Source organism: Pogona vitticeps, chromosome 13, assembly GCF_051106095.1.
Source record: "Pogona vitticeps strain Pit_001003342236 chromosome 13, PviZW2.1, whole genome shotgun sequence".
Taxonomy (NCBI): Eukaryota; Metazoa; Chordata; class Lepidosauria; order Squamata; family Agamidae; genus Pogona; species Pogona vitticeps.
In genome coordinates, this window is record NC_135795.1 from 20,917,766 (window position 1) to 20,931,078 (window position 13,313).

At 50.1% G+C, this 13,313-nt stretch overlaps 2 protein-coding genes across 3 annotated transcripts in view; one reads left to right on the forward strand and one right to left on the reverse strand.

Moving 5' to 3' along the window:
- The window catches only part of FLII (FLII actin remodeling protein), a 27,249-nt gene extending 19,823 nt beyond the window's left edge, over positions 1 to 7,426 (reverse strand). Inside the window, exons 1-2 of the mRNA XM_072982478.2 lie at positions 4,795 to 7,426; positions 3,529 to 3,708 (exon numbers count right to left, since the gene is read on the reverse strand). Of these exons, the coding sequence (XP_072838579.2) occupies positions 3,529 to 3,591 (63 nt within the window). The 5' untranslated portion in view covers positions 3,592 to 3,708; positions 4,795 to 7,426. The remainder of the gene's footprint in view (positions 1 to 3,528; positions 3,709 to 4,794) is intronic.
- Positions 4,518 to 12,765, forward strand: MIEF2 (mitochondrial elongation factor 2). 2 transcript variants are annotated; one of them, XM_020814608.3, is made up of 4 exons: positions 4,518 to 4,667; positions 7,678 to 7,834; positions 8,705 to 8,876; positions 9,718 to 12,765. In XM_020814608.3, the coding sequence occupies exons 2-4, from the start codon at positions 7,688 to 7,690 to the stop codon at positions 10,773 to 10,775; spliced, it is 1,377 nt and encodes a 458-aa protein (XP_020670267.3). In that variant the 5' UTR covers positions 4,518 to 4,667; positions 7,678 to 7,687; the 3' UTR covers positions 10,776 to 12,765. The 2 variants fall into 2 exon arrangements, with proteins under 2 accessions (XP_020670267.3, XP_020670268.3); XM_020814609.3 differs by having other exon boundaries at positions 4,526 to 4,667; positions 7,681 to 7,834.
- The last annotated feature ends 548 nt before the right edge of the window (positions 12,766 to 13,313 follow it).

Sequence of the window (13,313 nt, forward strand, 5' to 3'; positions counted from 1 at the left end):
GATGGGGACATTTCTGGATTCTTCACTCACACAGGAGAGCTTCCTCCTTCAGAAGGACTGAAAGATGTCCACATATTCTAGGATTAGGGTTGGTCCTATAAACAGGTCTTTTTGCAGACTGGGTTTCCCAAAGGTCCTCTAGTCCCACCCTCCGGAAAGCCGCAGACTCAAGCATCCTTGACAGGTGGCAGTCAACCTCTGTTTAAAACCCTCAAACAAAGGGACATCCCAATATTTTCTGAGCTAATTCGTTCCATTGTTGGACAGCTCTCAAGTTCCTCTCAAGCAGAACGGCTCCTCCCAGCTCTCGCCGGTGAGATTAACGGCCAGCATTCGCTAGATTTGAAGCCCAACATGATCTGGGACGGGAGACAACGGTCACCCTCCCTTTAAGAAAGGAACAGAGGATTTGAGTCTTGCCAGGTCAGAATCACAGAAGAGTGGAGCCGGAAGGGGCCTCGAAGGCTATCAAGTCCAACCCCCCCCCCCGGCTCAAGGCAGAAATCCAAATCAAAGCAGATCTGGAAAATTGTTCTCCAATTTTCCCTTGAATTCCTCCAGCAGTGGGGTGCTCACCACCTCTAAAGGTAACTAGTTCCATAGTTGTACTTCTCTGGCACAAGAAGGAGGTAATCCTTAACGGCTTTAGCCGCTTTAAAAGGGAATTACAGAAGTTGATGGAAAATAAGGGCTGCCCACTTCCAGGACTTAGATCACTGTTTATAATTCAGGCCCACTGGTCATGGCAGAAAAATTCTCCAACGGAAAGCAAGTAAACCCTCACCAAAAATACAGCTCACTGCTAAAAATAACTCTGCTTAGTCCTTCGGGGAGAGGTCTGTGGAGCCCAGCAACGAGGCAGAAAGTTAGAATCTCTCCCCCCACCCAAACAGAGTGGAAATAAAGGAACAGAAGAACGAGCGGGATGGGGGGTCCTTTGGCTGGAAATTCACCTGGAAAATTCATACAAGTACATTCAGTCTTTTTTAAAAGAAGGAGCCTTAGAGAAAGAACTTGAAGCATTAGCAAATGTTGTGTGTAATTCATTAGCAAATTTTGTCTCTTTTTGACCCCACACCGCTGAGAAAGTTAGATTATTCATCCTTCCAAAATAGGGCTGGATATGGGTCACTATGATCTCGGTTTGCATTTGGCAAGGAAAAAACCCAGTTCCTCTTTCTGCTTCCCAAAGCGATCTGAACAAATATCAGCACCAATTCATTTTTTCTATATAATTTGTAACATTTAATTCTGATTCTCCCTTGAGTCTCATCTGTGGAAGAAAAGCAGCATCCAAAGGGAACGCATGAATGAATGAATGAATGAATGAATGAATGAATGAATGAATGAATGAATAACCAAGAGCGCATTTCTGACACCAGTATTTGGCTCAAGGCCTTAAGAGAAAGCATCAACACCAATAAACATATTAACCTCCATTCACCACACCCTCATTATCTCTGCCTCTCCCTTCCTGACACTGACACCTACTTGGTTTGCATTTAGACTGTAAACTCCTTGGGGCAGAGACTTGGAAGACAGCATCCTAGCTTAGATCATGCTTCTCAGTTACCAAACACCAAAGCAGCATACATAATTTTTAACATCCTCGTTTGTGTATACTGAGAACATTTTCACAATTTTTCTAAGAAAGAGGTGCGAAGAACAGGAAGTATTTTTATTTTAAAAGCATTGTTTTTCTGACCCCAGAGGACTTTGCAAAGTTGTAAAGATCCTGGGTCCCTGGAATTGTGAATTCTTTAGGTTTTAGGGTCATACACGCACAACGTGGAGAAAAAAAACACCATCAATGCTGAATCCTGAGCCTGCAGTTTGATTTAAGGGCTGGGACAAATATTTGTAAATGTTCACTGCTCTTGGAACCCCATGTCCTCTTTCTGGTCTGATATATATTCTCCCACTGATCTAATTGGCCCGAGTTTCTACCTAGGAAAGGAAGGATCCACAGACAAAGAATCCAGTGTCACTCAAAAGCTTGCAACACTTCAAGGCCGGAGTTTGTCTTGTGATTCAGACTCCCTTACATAAAGGTATGACTAAAGGGGCTGCTCGCATTCCCCCAAAATCAACCCGCATCAAGGATCAGGACTGCTTGCTCTTACACAGAAGGAGGCAGGCTATATTTCAGCCTCTCTAGACAGTATTCATTTTTAGCTGTGGATGTTCAATGTTTCTCTTAACCCTTTCCAGTCCGCCATCTTTGAATTTTGCGATGATCGTAGTAATACACTTTATCCTCAATATTATCCTGAGTGACTTTCCATTAATATTATCCTTATAATACTAATTTACTGCCATTTATTATTATTTCTGCTACGCTCTTCTATTTATTAGGTACTGCTCAAGGCATTTTAGAATCACGATCGCCCATAATAGTAACAGCAAGTAAAAACAGGTTCAAAACAACTCCCTAAACAAGTCTACAAACAACTCAGATCGTATCAACAAATGAAACAATATTGTAAGATTATTTTAAAAACAAGGGCATGAGATGATGATTGTTGACTCCCTTATCTTAGGACTGCAACACTTTCTTTAATCTTTATAAAGCTAGCACACACACACAAAAATAGTAACACATCACAGATATTGCAAGTTTCTATCCGTCTGTAAACACACAAACATTCAACTCTGGGGGGAAAAAAGGATTTTGGGTTCTAGCAGGACAGGATTCTGAAACTTTGGTGGATTTGAGAACCACATAAGAAGCTGGCATACACGCCCACAAAGCCTGTGGTGGCTTAAAAGGCTTTAACAGATCTGTTGTGGTCGAAGTTCTCTTCAAATAGCACTTGAGTTTTTGGGTGGGGTATTTTTTTAACTTTGAATGTTCAGGCGACTTTCTTTCAAAAGGCTGGGGAGGTTGTATTCTGGCTACAAATGAAGAGCTCTGGGGGGGTATTATTCATATTCTCGCCCCCCCACACACACACCTGTTCACACCCCCCCACTCCCCCAAGATCCAACCATTTTGTGTGTGTTTGCGATAAACACAGAGAGCTTCCTCTCTCTCTCTTCTGGGCTAAATCCAGTTTTCGTCCCAGACCAAACCCATTAAAGCCCATGGAAGCGGTAACTGAAATTGTGGCTACCGAACTCCAGTTCTTTCCTAAGACAAGCGGCTACCCCCCCCCCCCCCAAATGCGGAAGGTTCCACCCGATGAGACGAGGAATCCGGTGTCACTCAAAAGCTTACAGCTCCACCAAAGTTTTCGGTTGGTTTTTTCTTTTTTTCTTTTTCGCGATTCGGGTACAAAAAAAGCACGCCCGTCTGGCTGATCCTACACTCCCCCCAAAAAACCAGCCCTAAAGAGGAGAGGGGCAGGGGGGGACCCTCCGGCTCCTTACACGCGAGGAGGCGGGCTGTGTGGCCGAAATTAGCAAACCCCGGGGAGGAAAAGGGTTGGGCGGAGCCGGGCCCGGCTTGCAGGCTCTCCCGGCCGATCTCGCTCCGGTCGCGCCACCGACGCGCGTTTGCGGGCAGCCTGCCTGCCGTTCCCACGTTACCTTGAAATCGTTCCCGCTGAGATCCACTCCCCGGATGAAGGGCAGCACCCCGGTCGCCGCCATGGCTTCCTCCCGGGAAGGGAAGGGACGGAGGAGGAGGAGCGGCCGGCGGGGGTTGCCACTAAGCCAGGCAGGCGACGCCGGATCCGGACGCGGCGCTTCCTCCTTTTTGGACACAATCTGGAAACAAGCAGCAGGAGGGGGCGTGGCCTCGTTGGCGCCCCGCCCCGCCCCGGATTAACCCTTTCCCGACCCAGGGGGAAAACCCCTTAAATCAAACCACCTTCGGGAGGCTTTTTGGGTGGGAAGGGGGGGGGGGCGGCGGCAATACCAGGGCCTTGAAGCAGCAGCAGCCAGAAGAAGCAGAAGGGCCATTGAGCGGTGTGTGTGTGTGTCTCTGTCTCTGTGCTTTGGACTACATTTCCCATAATTCCCTCGGGAGCTTGGGCGTCCGAGTCACTTTTTAATAACGGAAAGCCACGGGGGGGGGAAGAAGGCGGGGGATCGGTCCCCTTTTTGAGCCTGGCGGGTTTCTCTTCGCAACACCGAATCGGGATGTTCAGAAGAGCTGGAGCCATGCCTGGTTCAAGAGGTTTCCCTCCCGGTCGCTCTTTTTTTTGTTGTTTTGTTCCAGCAACCGCACCTTGTAAGGTTTTATAAGCCAACCCCTGCCCAGATTTGCACAGGAGCCCTTCTGCAGACTCCTCGGGGCGGAGAATCCCTCCCCTCGGGCTGCTCCCCCCCCTCCTCCCCGGTTTTCATAGCGTCACAAGGCGAGCGGAGGGCGCAGAGGCAAAGGGAGGAGGCGGCGCGGCCCCTTTAAGGCTCCGGAAAGAAAGCGGCCCCTTCTGAATGGCTTCCGCCTCCCTGCCTGACATCAAAGCGGGCCGGAAGCCCGAAGAGATACTCGGCGTTCTAAGATGGAACGTTGAGGGCGGCGGCGGCGGCGGCGGCGCGCTCCCATTGGCCGCCCGCGGCCGGGGAGGGGGAGGGGGCGGGGCCTCGGCCGACGTTCCATCGCCGCCGCCTGGAAGGGAGCGCTCGCCTCCCTTCGGTTGCCCTTCCCCGCCGCCGCCGCCGCCGCCGCCCCGCTCTGTGGTTCCCGGTGGCCGCCAGCGGCCGGGGGTGCCTGCCCCGGGGTAAGTCTTCTACCTCGGGCCGGAGGGGGGGCGGTCTCCTTACCCCGGAGGAGAACCAAAGGCTGGGGGGGCGTTGGGGGCGGGGAGGAAATGCGCCCCGCCAGGTGCAAAGGTGCCCCTTCGTTACCTGCGCTCCTTCTCCTCCTCCTTCTTCTTTTTTCCTCTTCTCCCTTTCCTTATTATCAACGTGTGTGTGTGTGTTCCTGAGCACACACAGACACACACACACAATTGGGGGCGCTCGGCCCCCTTTCAAGGCTGGCGAGGACCTTGATTAGGAGAAAGGGGAAGATGGCGGCTTTAAAAAGCCAGCGACGTCCCCCTTCGGCTTTTCAAAAAAATAAAAAAAAGACGATGGAAGTCGTGGTGGCCGGCCTCGGAGTGCCACAGGACTCTTCGGCGCTGCTGGAAGCAACACCGGTCTCCTCGTTCTGGCCCCGGGCTTCGTTCAGGGCTGAGCGTGTGGGGCAGAGGGGCGTCTGTGGTTGGGGGGGTGTGCCACTGACTGGAGAGCCTGACCTTTGTCCTGTCACTCCCTGAAGGGGTCTCCTAGACCCCCCCCCCGCCATTCATTCTTCTTCTTCCTTTTAAAGTGTGTGTGTGTGGGGGGGGAGAGTGTTTGAAAATCAGGACTCCTCCCCTCTCCCTCCAAACAAATAATTTGATAATGTCATAGATCAGACTTAACTGGCTTTATATTCCGACCCCTTTGGTTTCCTGCCTCTCCCCCCCTTTAGCCCCACTTCTGGTTACAGAGCTCTGGTTATTACCCAGCGGGACACCCATTAAAGGTATAAAACTATAAGGAACAAGCTTGGGGGGGGGGGGCAGAGAGGGATGGTGGCGTTCCCTCCATGCCTCTCCTGAAAGGTTTTATTTAGGGTGTTGGGAAATGAATGGACTGTCTTTTGCCACCTTTTTTTGGCTGGGGGGGGGGGGAGACAACACTAAAGAATTATTTCATTGGGCCTGGTTACGCTGCTGCTTCGGTTCCAGGCGGGGTCTGTGGCCTCTGCTCCTCTCTTTGTTACGACAACCCTGTGAGGTTGGCCAGGGTGAGAAAGTGTGACAGGTGGCCCATTGGGTTTCGTGGCTGAGTAGGGATTTGAACTCGGATCCCTTCCATCACTTAACGACTGAACAACAACCCTTCCATCACTACAGCCATTTTTTACTCTCTGTACTCTGTTTTTAGCATAAATGTATATTTGTTTGACTCTAGCCTTACCCGGCAGCCCTTGAAGTGACCCATATCAGGTACCCCTACCTGAAGAGGAACAGTTCAAAGTCTCCCAGCAGTTACCGAAAAATGCAGATTATAGCAAGTACTATTACAACAGTGGACATTCTACACCGCATGGTCTTCAGCTCTTTCTAGTGGCCTGTTCTGGTCATTTCATCATTAGAAATACATGTTTTGTGATTTTCTTTTCTTTTCATATTTTCAGACCGTGGATAAGTGAATCAGCGGATACTGATCCTGGGGATTAGTGGGGGTGGGGGTGACCTCCTGTCGTTAAATCCAGTGTGGTGGACTGCGATCTGTATCTGTTTTGTTGTCTGGGTGAAGTGACTCACCCATAAAAGACTCTGCTTATGTTTAGAAACCCTTTGCCCCCCAGGGGGAAAAACGCCAAGATAGGTTCCGGGAGTCCAATCAAATTACACCCTTCAAGGGGTGTTTTTCTTCTCTTTCGCTCTGCCTCTTGGAGAGGGCAGGACAAAGAGAGAGAAGTGGGGGGGGGGAACAGGCTTCTGGAGTCTGGCCTCCAGAAAGAGAAAACTCCCATGGAAACAGCTGGCAGAAATATATTGTTTCGCCCAGCCTTAAAAATAGCACCCAGCAACTTGACTCCTCCTCACTGTCCGCTCTGGGAAATCTTGGCTCTCGGTCGGACCTTGGCCCTGGGATCGCGGAAGCTGTTGTGCGCTTGCAACCTTTAGCCCGTGGCTTCGTGCTTTGGAGGCGGGGTGAAAGCGGTGTCTGCAGCCCTTAAGCACTCTTGGGAGGGAGAAAATTCCACCGCCTTGCGCTTCTCTGTACCTCCTTGTGCATACCATACCTGTAGCAAAAATATTTAGGAAGCCATGGGGTTGGGTTTTTTCGATACCACCCGGGCCGTTGCCTCCCCGCTGTTGGGTTTCTGTTTAGCTGTCGGTTCCCATAACAATCCCGCGATGTTGTCCTGGGTGTTCTGACTCACGGATGCCGGATCGGCGGTGGTGGAAAAGAGGAAGGAGAGAAGAAAAGGATTGCGAAGCCGACGGGGTAAATAGGGGCAGGCAAAATGAGCCATTCCTATCAACTGTCCAATTCGGAGCAGTTAGCGAGCAGCCAAATATTTGCAGGGTTTGGAAGCGTTATTATGGACTACAAAACCCCAAATCCCCCTGGCGGCATGAGAATTGTAGTCCAAAAAGTGGTCTCTCCCTTCCCCTCCCCCCAGCCCAGGTTCAGATATTCCACAGCCAGGTTGGACGCCAGAAAACTGTCAGCAGGTCCCTGATCTCTCTGTCTCTCTCTTTCCTTCCTTCCTTCCTTTTCTTTTCTTTTCCTTCCTTCCTTCCTTCCTTTTCTTTTCTTTTTCTTCCTTCCTTCCTTCCTTCCTTCCTTCCTTCCTTCCTTCCTTTTCTTTTCTTTTCTTTTCCTTCCTTCCTTCCTTCCTTCCTTCCTTTTCTTTTCTTTTTCTTCCTTCCTTCCTTCCTTCCTTCCTTCCTTTTCTTTTCTTTTCTTTTCTTTTCTTTTCCTTCCTTCCTTCCTTCCTTTTCTTTTCTTTTTCTTCCTTCCTTCCTTCCTTCCTTCCTTCCTTCCTTCCTTCCTTCCTTCTCTTTTCTTTTCTTTTCTTTTCTTTCCTTCCTTCCTTCCTTCCTTCCTTCCTTCCTTCCTTCCTTCCTTCCTTCCTTCCTTCCTTCCTTCCTTCCTTCCCTCCCTCCCTCCTTCCCTCCTTCCCTCCCTCCCTCCTTCCCTCCCTCCCTGTTGCCGTCTCTCTTAACTGGCTTTTCCTTCCAGAAGGTCGGTGATGGCGGACTTTGCCCGCAAGGAGGGGAAGAGTCGGGACGACCGCGGCTTGGGCAGTGTGGTGGACTTCCTCCTGGCCAACGCTCGGGTGGTCCTCGGGGTCAGCGGGGCAGCGGTGTTGGCGATTGCCACTCTGGCCGTGAAGCGGGTAAGGCAGGGCGGTTCTCCCTTGAAGCCCCTGAGCTTTTAAATGGGTCAGCAGAGCATCCAGTGGGAGGGGACCCTTACCCATCCGTCCATCCGTGGTCTTGTAGTCAGACTTTATTTTTATCCCATTTAATTTCTGCCCCACTTTTTCCTCCGGTGAGCTCCAGAGTGACATAACATGGCTTTCCACCTTCCCCATTTCCATTTAAAATAAAAGTTTTAGAAAACCAACCCTGGGAAGTAGGCCAACCTAAGACAGTGCCAGGTTTAAAATCCACAAATGTGCGGTGGACCCTGTCCAGCATCTTTAGCTGTCCCAGAATGCCATGATTAAAAAAACCCCAGCTGAGCCTAGAGCACTGGCCAGAATAGCCGCCTAGAGTGGTCTTACAGGCCAGATGGGCGGGGTATAAATCAAATCAAATCAAATCAATAAATAAATAAATAAATAGCTTTCTCTTTAGACCAGTTTTTCCTCGGTGACCGGCCATCTGAGAAGGGTTTTTTTCCAAATTGGATTGTTTATTTATTTTATTTATATGCCGCCCGCACTACCCAATGGTGCTCTGTGGCTTCTAAACCAATTCTAGTCTTGTTTAAATTCACCTTTTTAACAGGATACTTCATTCTTTTTACGTATTTGTAGATTTACTGTTTTTAGCTTTGAAGTCGTGTCCTTTTAATGTTGTCCGCTGCCTTGGGTCCTTTTATGGAGAAAGGCGGGGTAAAAATAAAATAACATTCATTCATTCATCAGTTCTCTAAAGTAGAGCTGGCACTGGGGTGTTTGTGTGCGTATGCGTGTGTGTCAAAGAGGAAGACTTGTGCTAACTTGGGAAGGGCGTGCATGGGTTGCCTCTCCTTCTTTCAGCTCATCGACCGAGCCACCAGCCTGCCGGATGAGGATGATGACATAAAAGCCAAGCAGAAGTCCTTGGAGGAGAGCTGGCAGGAGCTGAGTTTAATCAAGGCGGTCCCCAAGGTGCGCCGGCAGGACCTCGAGGCGCCCTTGCTGTCCTCGGCCACGGATGGGCCTGGAAAAGGTTAGGAAAGCGTTCCATCAGGATCTGGGGGATTTTTTCAGCCCAAAGTGGCATTCAGCTTGCTGGTGGTTCTCTGCTACAATAGGAGGAGGAGTGTCTCTCTTGTCCCCATTGGCTTGGGGGAAAGATCCGTGGTGTTTTGGCACCCTTGAGCCCTTCTCTGGTTGTCGTGAAACCGTTCCAGGGGTGCAATTTAACAGCCCCCCCAAATATCCTGGGGAGCCTTTAGCTCATTGGCGAAACCCGCCAGAGGGCCTGGTGACGACTCGAAAAGACTCCTTCACTTTGATTTGGCTTCAGATTTCCTGGACCACAGCTCACTTCCTTAGACGGGCAAATGCCCAATAAAGGTTGTTAGCCTTTTGGGTGCCAAGGGGCTCCTTGTCTTTCCCTCCCCCCCACCAACACAACTTTGTGTTGTGGCTTTCCAGATGTTGGATTCCAACTCCTGTTATCCCCGACCATCAGCCATGATGGTTAAAGGCTCAGGGGAGTGGAAGTCCGTCCACCTCTGGAAAGCCACCTGGTCTGCTAGCCCACATACCTTGCCCAGTATGAGGAAGATGCCCTAGTGAAAAAAAAAATAGAGAGATTTAAGACTCTACAGGAACCTCTGAGTGACAAAGGGATTAAAACCACAGAAGGGAGAATCTGTGGCTTTCATCTCCCATAAGTGAGCTTTCTCAGTGACCTCTTCAATGACTCCATGAGGTCTAGAAACTCTGTTAGTTTGCCTTAGTGAAAAATGGCCATTTTTGAGCTCCGTTCTAGTGCCTCAGGACTCCTGTCAAATTCTCTGGCAAGCTGATAGAACGTATTTATTTTCTTTAATGCTTTACAGAATCCGAGAGCTCTCTCCTGTCCTCGGGGGCCCCTGTGACAGAATCGAGGCCCACGCTGTGCCTCACGCTTCAGGAAAAGCTCCTCGCCTTCTCTAAGGACCACGTCTCTGTTTCGGAGTCAGAAAAGGCTCTGGGGAAGCAACTGGCAGAGGACGTCTGCGCCGCGTTCCAAACATTCTTGAAAACCAAGTCTCCGGAGCTGCCCTTCGCGAACGGGTGGCTGAGCGGCTACTTGTGCGACGACGTGGCGAGCCGTGGCCACCTCGAGGTCTCCTTCGTGCTCCCGCTGGTTCTGGAACCTAATCTTTGGCGCTTGGTCCCCGGCGAACAGACGGTGGTGAATAACCCCCGTTTTGGGCTGGTGAAACGGACCGGCTTGGAGTATTTCCAGCGCGGAAGCAGCGCCTGGGACAGGTTCCTGGTGGGTGGGTATCTCTCCTCCAACGCCATCCACGAGGCCCTCCATAAGATCTTGATGGCGTCGACCCACTGGCCGGTCCTGGGCAGCGTGCTGGAATGTGTGATCCGGCCGGCCATGGCTCCCAAGCAGCTCAAGTTGGAGGTGGTTCACCGGCAGACCCATCTGGACATCGCCCTCTGCCCGATGATCGAAGCCGGGGATAAAATCCTCCTCTCGACCTCCTCGGAGGAACCCGGAGAGAACCTCTGGGAGGAAAACTTTTATACGGCGGAGATCTCCCGGCTGAACGATTTGGACGCCCGAGATTCCGGTGCCCGCCGGCGCTGCCTCAGCCTCTTGAAGGTCCTTTTAGGAAACCACCCCTTCTGGACCAAAGTGAGCGGCGCCCCTTTGACTCACGTCCTCCTGCACGTGAGCGAAACCGAGACGGACTGGTCGGAGGCCACGCTGGCCGACCGCTTCCAGCAGGTCCTGGAGGAGCTGGTCCAGTTCCTGGCGAAAGGATCCCTCCCGTGCTTTTTCGACAGCCGGATCAACCTTCTCGACCACTTGCTCCCGGAGGAAATCGAGGACATTGGGTGTACGCTCTACGAGGCTTTAGCCCAGCCCGACCTCGCCGCTGGATTCGGTTTATGAACCGCAGGCCAGGTGGAGGTTCCTGCACTTAAATCTCCTTTCACAGTGGCGTGAAAGGAAACTTTTCTGGCGATCCCCCCCCCGGGGGGGGCAGCCTTTGCACCCAAGGAAAACGTAAAATATTCACTCCCGAAGTAAAATGGGCCAGGATTGATAAAAGATAGTAAGCGTCTGCCTGTTCTCTTCCCCTTGACTTAGAACTTTCTGGAATGGTTGGCATAACATTATTAATCCTTAGTGGCTCCATCCCGTTTTCTTTGATCAAGAGATGGGAGGACATGCGAGTCTCTGTTCGTCCCCACGCGACTGGGGCAGCATGAGGTGGCATTGAAGGCAAGATGTAAACTTGCAGAACCCCCAATTCAGATTTAAGGATCAGTCCCCATTCTAGTTTAGGAACTTGACAGTCTTGTGCTGTTTGATCCGAGCGCTTGCAGATTCCGGAAAGGTTAAACCGACGATGGTAAACAAGACTTGAGGAAAACGGTCGTTTTTGGTTTACGAGCCTCGGAATCCCCCTACCTATCCAATCTGGGAGATTCTGGGATGGTGGTTTGAAAAGTAACTTCCCCATCTTCAGGAGAGGAGTTCAGGCTTTGTTAAATGATGGGGGATTTTTTTGCCAAACCAAGAATCATTGTTCTGTGTTTGCAGGTCTTGGGTGCTCAGAAGGAGCATTTTTATAACCTGAAGACGTGCGGGGTTTCCTCTCCTGGGGCGTAGCTCTTCGCTTCTGTTGTCATGCCTGGCCAACTGGCCAAGCTTTTGAAGCATGTGATGAGACCTCCAGAGGACTAGAAACTTGACTTGTCCTTCAGGCGGTTTTCCTTGATCAGGGCAGACCCCAATCTGGCACAAACAAGATCTGTTTATCTACCTCATGGGCCTAAAATTTCAATTACTTTTCCTTTGATTGCCGGTCATCCTGGATACCAGCCCTGGAAAAATTAACAAAGTGCCAAAATGGGTGGGTCGGTTAGGGGAGAGATGGGGCTACATCTAGATGTTGTGCTTTCCTGGAAACTTAATTGGGTAAACCGGAAAGGGCGGATAGTTTGTGCCATCATGCAACGCCCATCAGCTTCTCTGTTGCCCCAGGAAAGCCCAAGGGACCTCCGTTTGCCAGCTTCTCTGGTGAAGCACCCTCGGAATATTACGGATTACGACTCCCATCGCCCTTAGCCGGTGTTGGGGGCATTTTGTGGGGTGAGGAGGGGCTGAGCTGGAGAAGACCGTATGGTCAAAATCAAGAGGTTTTCAGGATGGAAGGAGGAAAGCTTTGATTCCACGCCCCCTTCCTTGGCCTGGCTTGTAGACCACGGGCCTTTCCGACGGAGGTGGAAAAGGGTTCTGCACTGCAGGGAGGGGAGGAACGGAAGGTCCTCCAAGTGCCGGTTACCTTCTAAATTTCCACCCTTTTTTCTGGCGTCGTTATGAGTTTTAAGAAGCCTGAGCCAGGGGGTGACTCTTCCCCCATCAACACCCTCAACTGGATCAGGTCGTGATCTCAAGCAGCGAACGGTGGTGTACATTTGCTCAACGGAGACCCCTTTTTTGTCTCACTGAGCTACCTTTTTGTGCCGATTTTTTTCCTTGTGCTTTCTTCGCAATCGTGCGTCCGTGTGGAAACGCCAGCCTAGCTATCTAGCAGCTACTGTGCAAAGAAACCTTGCTTTTGAAGGGAGATGATACACTGATAAAGTCATTTACAAAGTGTGTGTATACGTATATATGTTCTGACAGAATAGTATATAATAAAGGGGGGGGGGAATGTCTGAGGTGAGCTTTATCACAGAGAGATGGTTCACACTGGTGTGGAGAATGGGTGGCTCCTCACCTCATTGAGTTGCACTCCCATTGGCCCACAAAGCTGATAGAGGATGATGGGAATGGAGGTCAACATTAACTGGAGGGGCTCATGCATCCCATTTCCAACATCCTCTTATATGTCATGTAAAGAGGAGGCAATAAAGAGATTTCACTGCCAAAATCTTCCAAGTCTTATTTAAGAAATGACTTTATTTGCTTCCCCCTTTTCTCTGAGTGTTGTTTTATTTATTATTTAATTTATTTAACTTATATGCCGCCCACTCTACCCAAAGGTCTCTGGGCAGCTTACAACAATAAAAAGATAAAATGGTTAAAATACAATTAAAATAGATAAAAATTGCCATCAGGACCCACTACTAATGTTTGAGAACTGAAATCTGCGGATACTGGAAACTTGAAGCATGTAATAGGAAGGGTGCCGCCTCTCAGTGGAGTGGCACTACGAGAGGGATTTGTGAACTCCCATTTTCACTGTTCCCAGATCATCACGTTTAGCGTTTGGCCGATGCAAAAGCTTCCTTCTTGAAGCTGAAGGACTAGGAAGGAAGGAACAGGATACAACCTTAACTATATGGGTGGCGGCTCTTGGAGGTGCTACAGGGGGTGGGGAAGGTTGATGATAAGACAAAACCCAGTTCTTGGATTTTTACTCCCCCCCCCATAAGAGAATGCCTTAATTTTCTTTAAAGAACTTCTGAACTCTATTGT